The sequence below is a fragment of the Mastigoproctus giganteus genome, chromosome 11, assembly GCF_048544385.1.
Source record: "Mastigoproctus giganteus isolate SK-2022 chromosome 11, ASM4854438v1, whole genome shotgun sequence".
NCBI classification, from domain to species: domain Eukaryota; kingdom Metazoa; phylum Arthropoda; class Arachnida; order Uropygi; family Thelyphonidae; genus Mastigoproctus; species Mastigoproctus giganteus.
In genome coordinates, this window is record NC_143585.1 from 144,491,915 (window position 1) to 144,504,360 (window position 12,446).

Below are 12,446 nucleotides of genomic sequence, written 5' to 3' on the forward strand. Positions count from 1 at the left end.
AATACAATAAAACGTTAACCACATATCGTAAAAACGACTACATTACTATGGTTCAGTTGAAGGAATTGAAGTCCAGAACATACAATATTCCTGCACTTTTTGGTCAGGTAAAATTACACAAGCCTGGATTTCCGATTCGACCTATTGTTTCCTACAGGAACTCGGCATTTTCAGCCTTAGCCACACATGTATATAACATTATAAAACCTTTTAGACAGGTTATACAATTTGGGATTAAGAATTACGATACATTATTTAATAATCTTAAAGACTGTAGACTCGGCGACAATGACAATTTATTCTCATTAGATATTACATCATTATATACAAATGTAAACGTTGAATACACATTAGATATTATTTGGGATATGTTAAATAAAAACTCGACACCGATTAATTATACGAAGCTGCCTATAAAGGAGATTTTTCACTTAATTAAACTATTAGTTGAGGCTAACTACATCACCTTTCGAGACAAGGTGTACAAACAAATTTTTGGATTACCAATGGGTTTGAGCCTGAGTGGCTTAATGTCAGAGATCTATCTCTCAACGATTGAGCAGATACATTTGACACCTTTTCGTCCCCGTATCACATACTATGGGAGGTATTTAGACGATGTTCTAGTTATTACCGATAGTAGTACTATCCAAGATATTTTACATTCGTTTAACAATATTCATTCTAGACTCAAATTTACATTGGAAAGGGAAGATACGGATACTAAGTCATTAAACTTTCTAAATTTCACGCTTACCCGGGACTCGAACAAAATACAATTTAGCATCTATCGAAAACCCACAAACACCGGTATGCTTCTACATTATAATAGCTACCACCCGTTCACCTACAAAAGATCGATTATCTTTAATCAATTTCTAAATGCCTATAAATATTCAACGACGGATTCTGCTTTAGACTCAGAAATACAAATATTAACTAGCAGATTCTTGAACAGGGGTTATCCCATTAACACAATAAATCGAATTAGGGTACAAGCTAAGGATAGGATACAAAATACTGCACCAATCAACAATAGTAATATCAAAAAATACTTTATTTCTGTCCCATATGTTGAACAGTGGCACAAACAGCTTAACAGATTCTTTAAAGATACCGAATTTAAAATTATAGCTAGGCCTATACGGAAGTTACACACTATACTGAACAATCGCTCGGTTCTTTCGGCGTTCGCAACACAAATTAATGATCTAGTATACAACATTTCTTGCGGTGATTGCGACTCGTCTTATCAGGGTTCCACGCGGTTTTCTCTTAATATCCGTGTAAATCAACACGAAGCCTCCGTTCGTGCTTCTCGTTCAGCAGCGTCAGAATTAGCCTTTCATGCCATTAACGAAAAACATACTTTTTTATTTAACGAGGCCAAAATACTTAACGTTCAACGTAATTATACGCGACTATTAATTGCAGAAACCGTTGAAATTAAATTACACGAGAATTCTGTTAATGTTCGGCGGCCATATTTGATCTCCGATGCGTGGACCTTTACGCGCATGCGCGAAGACACATAATCACTATTTAAGTTGCAGGTTTAGCCTGATTCGATAATTTTCATTCCTGTGATCACGACAGTCGGTCGAAAAGCATTGTCAGCTTCAGGAAGGAAAATCGTTTTGAATATTTTCGTTAGATTCTTTTAATTGCGTTAATTTGAATTTTAATTGTTTTGAATTGATTTTGAATTGTGTTAAATTGATTATTTAATTATTTATAATTTACTTTAATTATTTATATTTTACTTTAATGTACCGGTAAGTTGTCGATTTTTTCGTTTTTTCCGTTTTAATTTCTGGAGGGTATCATACGGAAGTGTTCCACGTACTATATTGAGGTAAACTCCTCTTATTAATTTACTATTAGTACATCTATATAAAGAATAAAATTATTCGGTGTGCCCATTACAGTCCGCAGCTCCATACGCGAGGTGCATGTCGGCCAGTTCAACGTTTGAATACTCGTCCATCCTACTGCCTCGGGAACCGGTTCGCAAATGCTGACTTCCAGCGGAATTGCTGTTCACGCGACCTCCCGTTCAATGTCCTCTACCGCATGATGAAGGCATTTCAGACCCTTCAATGCTATGTGATTCCGATTCGTCTTTGTGCCCCCTACACCTCCTGCAAGTTTGTCGCACTGGTAGTGAATCACCCTGTATATATATACATATATATACACACACACACACATACACACACAGGGAGAAAATTGAGTAGGGGTGCCGCAGAATAAAATAAATTACTTAGGGGTGCCATTATTAAAAAAAAAGGTTGAAAACCACTGGGTTAAGCTGTACCTTGATTACTGCATCCAGGTCTGGAGGATTCATTTTTGGAAGGGTGTGGGTGCTGAAACAGGTGCAGAGAAAGCCAGCGAGATTGGTGAGGGAGAAACAAAGAAGTGCTCTTACCAAGGAAGGCTTCAGTCCTGTAAATTAGTCTGGAGACTAGGCACTTAAACGGATGATCTGATTGAAGTGTTTGAAGCTTTGAATGGATTTAGCAAGCTCAATTCTGATGGTATTCTTCCACTTGCACAGTCTGCACACATGGGGTGAGAGTATAACTTGAAACTACAGAAGGGTGACTGCAGAAGTTTTGATGCAGTGAGCCATTAGTTGATTGCTGGAACAAACTGGTAGCAGGCAGTTTGAATAAATTCAAGGGTGAACTAGATAAACTATTGAACAGTTTTTTTTTTTTTTTTTTTGCTGATGCTGTCTAATTTTGCTTTCTTGCTTCATTTGCTGCTGTTATTAATACCAAAATTCTCTCCTACTTTGATTCTTGTTTTTAATTAAAATCCTTGTCCAAGTAAGAAAAAAATTCACAAACTTAATTAGATAATAGCAAATAATAACTCTGCTACAAATTTGAGCTACAAAACAGTATTAAAATCCAATAAACTTTAAATAATAAAGACATGGATGGCCAATGCACTATTGAGTCAGTTTGGTGTGACAAGCACTGGAATAACAAAATGAGAGTTGGAGTGTGCTACAGTCCTGATTGACTGTGACAAGTATAACAAAGAACCCTACAGAGAAATAGTGGACCAGTAAATCAGACTGTCTTTTAATGGGGGATTTTAAACTTTCAAGATATTGACTGAAACTTTCAGATTGGTCACTTGGACAATAGTAGAAATTTTCTGGATTTAATGAATGACTCATTTCTAAGGCAGAGATGTTTGAGAGGCAAAAGCAGAAAGCATTACTCTTGATCTCATTACCAGCAGTGACTCATCAAGCATTAAGAATATCCAGATAAAGGATTCACTAGGTGGCAGTGATCATACTATATTGATGTGGGATATACTTAAAAATATAACTTCTGTTGATGATGAGAGAAAATTATTTTGTTTTCAAAAGGATGGCTATGGTGGTCTCAGAAGCTTCTGAAATCTATTCAGTGGAACTAGCTAATCATGTTGCCAACAGTGAATTCTCTAAATAGGAAGCATTCAGGATGGTAATTATAGAAGCTACTATTCTTTTTTTTATTCTAAGAAATGCTGTTCAAGGTTTAGACCTGAACAGATGTCTGATGAGACTTATGACAGAAAAGAAAAATACATGATGTGCATATATATAAATTACCAGGTGATAAAGAAGCCTACAGTAAATATAAACTAGACTGTAGTTGAGTTGTAAAGGAGGTTAAGCAAGGTAAGGCAGTTGTTAATAAGTCTCTAGCAAAGAAAGGAGCAACATTTCTTTATTTATGTAAACACTAGAAGGAAGGGGATGAATCACATTGGTCCACTAGATATGAATGCTTTAATTGTTGATGATTCTGCTCAGCTTGCTGGGAAATTATAGATATATTGTATCTGCATTCTCACATGAGAAATTTTTTAGGGATGGAGATGACAAGAGTATATGGAATTCTAATAGAGAGCTGAATGATTTTGTGATAACTGATAGCAAAGTGGAAGAGAAATGTTGAAGATAAACATAAAAAAAGGGCACCTGGGGTGGATGAGATTTATTCAGTTACGTTAAGGGAGGCAGCAAAGGAGGAAAAATTAGAGTAATCTTTAATTCAAAAGAGGTTTCTATGAACTGGACAAGTGCAAACATATGCTCTCAGTCCACAGAGCAGGATCACTGTGACATGAGTTATTACAAGCCTGTTAGCTTAACTTCTGTTGCAGGGAAAATAATGAAATCACTGATTGAAGAATGAATGAAGGACTACCTAGACAGGACTGCAGTTATACTGTAATTACAGCATGAATTTGTTAAGGGACAAATTTGTCTGACCAATCTGATTGGATACTGTAATGCAATAACAAAGAAACTGGATGCAAAAAAATAATTTTATTATATAATTGGATTTCAGGGAAGCCTCTGATCCTGTTGCACATAAAAGACTGCTGTACAAATTGGAGCAGTGTAGCATTAAGCTCAAGTTACTACTATGGATTAAGGAATGGGTTGATTGGGAGAAGACAAAGAATGGGCACTACTCTCTTGGACTATGATTATTAGTGGAGTCTGAACCCAGCATTGTTTTCTATATTTGTTAATGGAATTGATGAAGGCATATCAGGCCAAATGTCTAAGTTTGTAGATAATACGAAAGTTAGCAGGACAGTTAATGATAGTAAACAGGGTATGCTTATTGCAACAAGGTCTAGGAAAGTTGGGCACATGAGCTGAGAAGTAGCAATTGAAATTTAACATTGAGAAATGCAAGGTACTGCTCATGGGTAGCAGTAATCTGCAAAATAACATGCCAACTATGTGGTTACCACACTTAGGGTAGTGGAGAATGAAAAAGATATGGGAGTAGTGCAGTCAGACAAGAAACCTCTGATCAATTTCATGTAGGCTGTTAGGACAGTTCATCTTGTTTTGTCAATGATATACAGGAATGTTAAAAGCAGGGATAAGGAGGTAATTATCCCAATGTGTAAGACCATGGTTAGGCCACATCTTGAATATTCAGATCTGGAATCCTCATTTTAGGAAGGATGTAGAGCTGTTTAATCGGGTACAGAGGAGAGCAAGATTAGTGAGGGGATCAAAAAGGTGCCCTTAACAAGATAGGCTTTAGTCCTGCAAATTGCCAACTCTGGAATCTTAGGAACCCATGAGGAGATCTGATTGTGTTTTAAGTTTTTGAATGGATTGAGTAAGCTTAATGCTGATTGTACCCTTCCTCTTGCTTAGACTATGTACCCATGGGGACATAAATTTAAATTGAGGAAGGATTTTTGCAATATGGATGTGCAGAAGTTTTCCCTTCAGCCAGCAGGTAGTTGATTATTGGAAAAAGCTTCCATCTTGTGGAGGTGGGTAGTCTGAATAATAAATTCAAGATAGAACTAGACAAACTATTAGAGCGATGGACAGGAGATTTGAGGCGCCTCCGTAGCCAGGTGGGAAGGAGCAGCAGTGCGTAGCACACGCTTCTTGATTAGACCGGGGTTCGAGCCCATCACCACCAAATGCGGAGGATGCGGAAAGGTCAGGGAATGACTACCGCATATCCTGGAGCAATATGGCCGTAGTTGCTAATGCTCCTAAAAACCAAAACAACAACAACAGGAGATTTGGGAAATGGTTTTTTTTTTTTTTTTTCACCCCTCTCCTCCAATGCTGGCCTTAAAAATAGTATATGCTTTATGAAGAAAAAAGTAGTATTGGGCACATTCAGGAGTTGTATTTTTTCCAGAACTGTTTTACAAATTTTACAGTAAAAAAATTAATTACTCTGAAAGGTAATACTTTATAATATCATAAATAAAATTACTATAATTATATAAACTAAATATGAATACCTTAGACCAGCAAAGAATTAGCATTAGCATTAGTAGAGCATATGATTCAAGAAAGCAAGCTTATATAGCATTAGCAAAAAAAAAAAAAAAAAAAAAAAAAACAACCTTCCCATTTCACCCATCCATTCACTCCAAATGTTTGTCGAGTTCTACCTTGAACTTATTTAAGTTGCTGACCTCCACTATAACAGATGGAAATTTGTTCCAACTATCAACCACCTGCTGGCTAAAGGTGAATTTCCACACATCTATTCTACAATTGTCTTACCTCAATTGGAATTTATGCCCCCTCAGATGAGTAATCTGGGCAAATGGAAAAATCCCATTAGCATTGAGCTTGCTCAATCCATTCAAGGCCTTATACACCTTAATTAGATCATCTCACAGGTGCCTAGTCTCCAGAAGCAGCAATTTGCAGAACTTAAGCCTTTCTTGGTAACACCACCCTTTGTTCCCCCTCACCAATCTCGTTACCCTTCTCTGTACTTGTTCCAGCAGCTCTACATCTTTCCTAAAATGAGGCCTACAGGCCTGTATATATAGTACTCAAGGTGTGGCCTGACCATTGCCTTATACAAGGGGACAATTACCTCCTTATCCCTGATAGCAAAATTTCTATATATCATTGATAAGACACCATGAGCTACCCTTGCATACTTTTTTGCACTGCTCAGAAAACTTCATATCTGACTGCAAAATTATCCCCAGGTCCTTTTCATTCTCCACTATCCTGAGTGTAGTACCACCCAGTTGATACGTTACTCTGGGGTTACTGCTACCCATATGCAGTACTTTACATTTGTCAATGTTAAACTTCAGTTGCCACCTCTCAGCCCATCTGCTCAACTTTTCCAGATCCTATTGCAATAGCATACTATCATTAGTGTCATTAACAACCCTGCCAACCTTCGTATCGTCTGCAAACTTAGACATTAACCCTGATACACCTTCATCAATATCATTGATAAATAAACAAAACAACAATGGGCCCAGCACTGAACCCTGGGGGGGGATCTCCACTAATAACATTAGTCCACGAAGAGCAGTGTCAATTGATTACCACTCTCTGTCTTCTCCCACTCAGCCATCCTTTTATCCATTGTAACAACTTGCCCTTAATGCTAGAAAGAACTGAATTATCAGTTCTTTCATATATAAAGTTTTAAATTATAACATTTTATTGCACCATAATACCCATTCCAGTTCATCATGTGCAACATACATCACTAATGTCAAGTATATATTTGATTATTAAAAATAAGATATTTTTTAATGACTGTTCCGTTATATTTACAATGCAACTGTTTTATAGGGTTTACTCTGAAATATTTGCAAGAAACAAATTTTTAAAAAATAATAATAATATGATAATTTAAGAAACTATTCACAGAAATGTTTAAAAATATATTTCAATGAGTATCAGAAACTTTGATTATCTGATACTTCTTGTTGGGCTGCAGATTTTTTTGTTGTTGTTGTTTTATGTGTTTGTGGGGATGATGTTTGTCTTCTTTCCATCTCACAAAATAAATTACTTTTACATCAGACAGGACTTTGTGATAAAAACACCAAGTGTTTCATCACCAATGCACAGGAAATATATTCAAACGTGTTTTATTTCATATAGAAAACAGTTTCAGGGCATCAAAAATAGAACACGTTCCATCTTCTTAATTGCCACAACAAAAAAATTGCTTGTGTATGCACACTTACACAGAGCATTGCCTTGATAAGGTAAATCTATCAAAGGTAAATATTGTTCTTCCTGCTTTTTTTTAATTACTCATGAAATTTCATGAGTAATTAAAATTAAATTTTTATAATTTAATAAAAAAATTAAATATTTCTGCAGATGATAAAGGCAGTTAAGAATTTAGTTTATGAATTGTTGCCATATCCACCCTGTTCAACAGATCTGGCCTCTGAATTACTGCCTGTTTTCCACGCTGAAGAAATATTTGAAAGGATGACAAATAATGTCATTATTTGTCATCCTTTCATACATTTTAGGAGTGGTTAGAGAACCAAGAAAGTGGATTCTGTGCTAGGGGGATCTACAAAAGATAGGGCACATTGCATGTGTGTGTGCAATCCTTAGAGGTGACTATAGCATAAAACTATTCATTTTCAGATTGCACTCACCATTCTTTCTGTGGTGGGATAGAAAATTTTCAAATGCCCCTGTATACTATAAAAGATGATTAAAAACTCACATTGATGAGGAACTTTATCATAACACCAACAAAGAAAACTTGCAAATGGGCTATGTTAGGTCCTGAAGTGTTATGTTAGGGATACTCTCTAATTGGAGAAAGAGTGGTGGGCTAGCCATGATATTTGATCAGAAATGGGAATCAGATTTTGAGAAGATTAAAAATGAATGAAATCTTCATTGGGCATTTTGGTTTTTCACTACTACTCTGGCCGACCTTTGAATTAAAGGGGTGGGGGAATCACTGTGGGGTGTTTTTTCGGATCCAGAAGTGATGTAGTTTTGGAAATCCCCCCCCCCACTTCCATATTCATTTAAATATTAATACATCCATTTGGAACATATACTTCAGGTGAGAAATATTTAATGAAGGTGGGGGCACCTCCGTAGCCAGGTGGGAAGGAGCAGCAGTGCGTAGCATACGCTTCTTGATTAGACCTGGGTTCGAGCCCGTCACCACCAAATACGGAGGATGTGGAAAGGTCAAGGGAATGACCACCGCATATCCCGGAGCAATATGGCCTTACTTGCTAATGCTCCTAAAAAAAAAAAAAAAAATGAAGGTGGGCTGAAAAGTAACACCTCTTATCTCATGGCTTTTGAAGGAATAGAGATAAATTATCAAAATACAAAAAATACACTTGTAGTTAAAAAGAATTATTTTCCACTCTGTGCCGTTCAACTAAAATTCGTTCAGCTGAGGGACAAACTATCTTTTGAGTTGCTTTAACTTCCTTATTGGAGTCCTCTGTTACAGTGTAGACATTTCACCATTTGTCACTCATTTGAAGATATCTGAGTTTGATTTCCATTGTCAACTGGAGGAATTTCCAAAGTCCTCTTCAGTTGAAGCTATAGCTAGGCAATCACTGATGGAAGGAGGTGGATTTCTCTTGCAAGTTATTCTGGATTTTTCAGCCAATACAACATGGCCCATGATCACACACTTGACATTACACACATAATATTCATATAGAATGATGCAATATAGCCTAAGTTGCTAATGCATGTATAAAAACCAACACCAACTTGTCATTGGAGTCATGTCTGTTGCTCTAAAAGTGAAATTAAAAAATTAACTTTGGGAATAAAAAAAGAAAAAGTTTCCTGGGACCAAATTTGTTTTAAGGGAAGATGCAGAACAACTTCAAATCACAGCCACAAAATTCTTGTTAATGCCTGATGCATAGTCAGATGGCACATTGTCATGTGGAAGCATCATTGCTATATTGCCAGACCTTACTCTTTTAATTTTTTTTGTTTTTTTGTGCATATTCAATGTCTGAATGTACTGGACTGAAATATTTGTTGTACTGGACTGAAATATTTGTAGTACTGTAGTTCTTTTTCTAATAATTATCCTAGAGTCCCCCCCCCACCCAAATAGACATCACTTTGTCAGCTTTTTATGAAAACCCCAAACATGAAAGATATTTAGAACCTATAGTACTTAGTACTATATGGGTTGAAGGTTGAAAAGATAAACAGAAGATACTATTTGACATATGACTTGAATTTCTGCAGATGATAATTTTCCAGAAAACAGAAGTAGAAGGATTAAATGAAGAAAAGTTGGTTGTCTGAGTTTGTAGTTAGATAGTGAATGGATGTAGTTTGTAGTTAGATAGTGAATGGTGTGTTCAGAGTGATTTGGAAAAGAGTGGGTGAATTACGGATGATAATTCTGAAGAATGGTGCCTGTGGAAGTATCTATAAAAAGGCATGCACAGAAACTGAACTTCTGTGAAACAGATGGAGAGACTTAAGATGGGTCATTAATTAACCTGACTGTCATTCTTTTGAATGGAGTCTAGAAGCTTGAGGAGGCTTTGAGAACCCCACTCCAGTTGGGGAAACAGTATCAGTTATGTCAATTTTTCTTAACCATTCTCAGATACTATTTTATTTATACTTTAATAAAATTGAGAATTTAGTGTGTAGTCTATTTATAATTTGATTCTGTTCATCGCTCTTCATTTTTTATTTATCAATACCACTTTTTCATGAAGTGTGTGTGTTTGGTTGCAGTAGATCTCCAAAATTTGTGTGAAATCAGGTTACCTTAAATGGTTAATTGCAAATGTAGTTTTTTTTATATCATCTATACCAGCACACAGACACAATTCATTTGCAATATGAAAGCTAATGCCATTTAATTTGAATTAGCTTTCATATTTAGAGTTAATAATGGATATGAGGAATAACTGAAAATAATTGACAAAAGTTACCAACAAGAACAATAATCTTACCATCAAAATAAATATTTCTGTGTTTCAGTGTCTTGCTGTAGATGATTAATTTACATAAGTGTATTAACAGAAGCTATGGGTACTTCATCCCATATGATTAATTTAGAAAATCAATGATTTGCAACTAATGCACTATTCATTTTAAGAGGTGATATGGATGTATCATCTCTTAAAATGAACAGGTTCTGTTTTCTTGTAAAGCTGTATGTGAGAACTTCACACAGAAAACAGAAATTTCTTGCAGTGCGAGATTGTTGAGACCAGTGCTCCTCAAACTTTTTTTGGCCATAGAACTTTATATTTTAAAAACAGTAGTATAATATGTATGTACAAATTAAATGAAAAATCAGTTATAAAAAATTATCAGAACATTTGCAGAACCTCTGGAATTCTTTGGTTGAAACATGGGAGTGCATGGAATCCTGTGGTTTATACTTTGGAGCCAGTACTCTAGACAGTTCTGAATCTTGGATATTTCTTAATTTTTATTAAGATACTGTTAATATATATCTCATTCGTGGGGGTTTTTTTTTTTTTTTTTTTTTGGTTTTTTTTTTAACAATATGGACCCCCCTTAAAAAAACAAACAAATATAAAAATATAACAGTCAGTGATCATATAATTTCCCCCTTCTGTCTCATTAAGGATCTTGTAGAACCCAATGGTTCCACAAAATCCTTAATTATGGAAAAGTTAGTATTGTGTGCACAAGCCATTTTAAGTTCCATTTGTAAGATCCTAGTGTGAAAGTTAAAAAGTTCAGTAATTTTTGGTAAATCTACAAAATTAGATTTACCCACATTAATGAATCAGAATAAATCATTACATCATATTAATGTACTGATATTTCATGTGATATATTTATATAGGTATACTCCCCGAGACACCACAATGCCACCAAGCAGTAGCCGGTGAGCGTTTGGAACAGTATAAAGATTTGAATAAGTCTCTTTCAGTAATGCGTAAAATCAACCGTGATACTCCACCATCAACCATTTTAGCATTAATGTTTATGCTGGAAGAAGGAAGGTTGATGTATAGATCTGATATAAATGTAAGCATTTGGAAACTTATGTTATATAAACACTACTCATATAGTTATAGTTATTATAACAAATAATATAATATTCATTATAGTATAATATAAAAACACGTTATTATAATATAACATGTTTTTATGAACTTTGATGACTTTTTTAAGTTTTCTAGTAATTAAATGAAAGTTTCATATCATTCATATTATCTGATTAGTTATTAATTATTTACCAAAGAAGAAATAATGCTGATAAATTATGCTAGCCATAAATTAGAAGTTGTATAATATTTTAAGGACTTCAAACTTCGCCGTTCAACAGTTACATTCATGTAGATGTCTGCAGATGGTAGATGATGAGTTATGAAAGGGCATTAGGTATCAGAAAATGTTACAAGTACTAGTAGTGACAAATGATGCAACGAAGAAAGCTTGTAAAGCATTAGCAAAAGAGAGAGAGAGAGAGAGAGAGAGAGAGAGAAAGAGGAAACTACCCACATCATCTGTCCTTTACCTGTAATAATTTCTCTAATCCTTCTTTAAATGTATTCATATTACCCACTTTCACAGCATAGTCAATTACTCTCTGGCCAAAAGCAAATTTTTACAGATCTATCCAACAACCATCCTTTTTCAATTTAAATTTATGTCCCCTTATGTTTGTCATCCAAAAAAAGAATAAGAATGCCATCAGCATTTATGTCATCCTTTGAAACCCCTTTGTGAATTGGAGATACATTTGCACCTCTCCAGTCCCCTGAATCTAAGGATGCTCTCATAATTATGGCTGAGGGTTTGCTAACTTTCCTTGCTGCCTCCTTCAATATAACTGGATAGATTCCATCTGCCCCACGTACCTTTTTTATGTTTAACTTTAACAATTTCTCCTCCACTTTGCTCTCCGTTATTACAAAATCATTTAGCTCCCTGTTAAGAATTTAGTAAACTTCTATCCTTCCTTTCCTTACAGAATTCCTCATGTGTGAATGTAGTGTGAATATGAACAAAATACTCATTCTGTTTGTCAGCTATTTGAACAGGATCATCAACAGTCGAATCATCAACATCAAGTGGACCAATCTGATTCATCCCCTTCCTTCTAGAGTTTACATAAGTAAAGAAGTCTTTGTTGTTTTTCTTTGCA

The 12,446-nt window shown here is 35.3% G+C and overlaps 1 protein-coding gene across 1 annotated transcript in view; it reads left to right on the forward strand.

Moving 5' to 3' along the window:
- The window catches only part of TBC1d7 (TBC1 domain family member 7), a 183,073-nt gene that overhangs the window by 50,327 nt on the left and 120,300 nt on the right, over nt 1-12,446 (forward strand). The window contains 1 exon segment of the mRNA XM_090384586.1: nt 11,139-11,323. Within this exon segment, the coding sequence (XP_090240712.1) occupies nt 11,139-11,323 (185 nt within the window).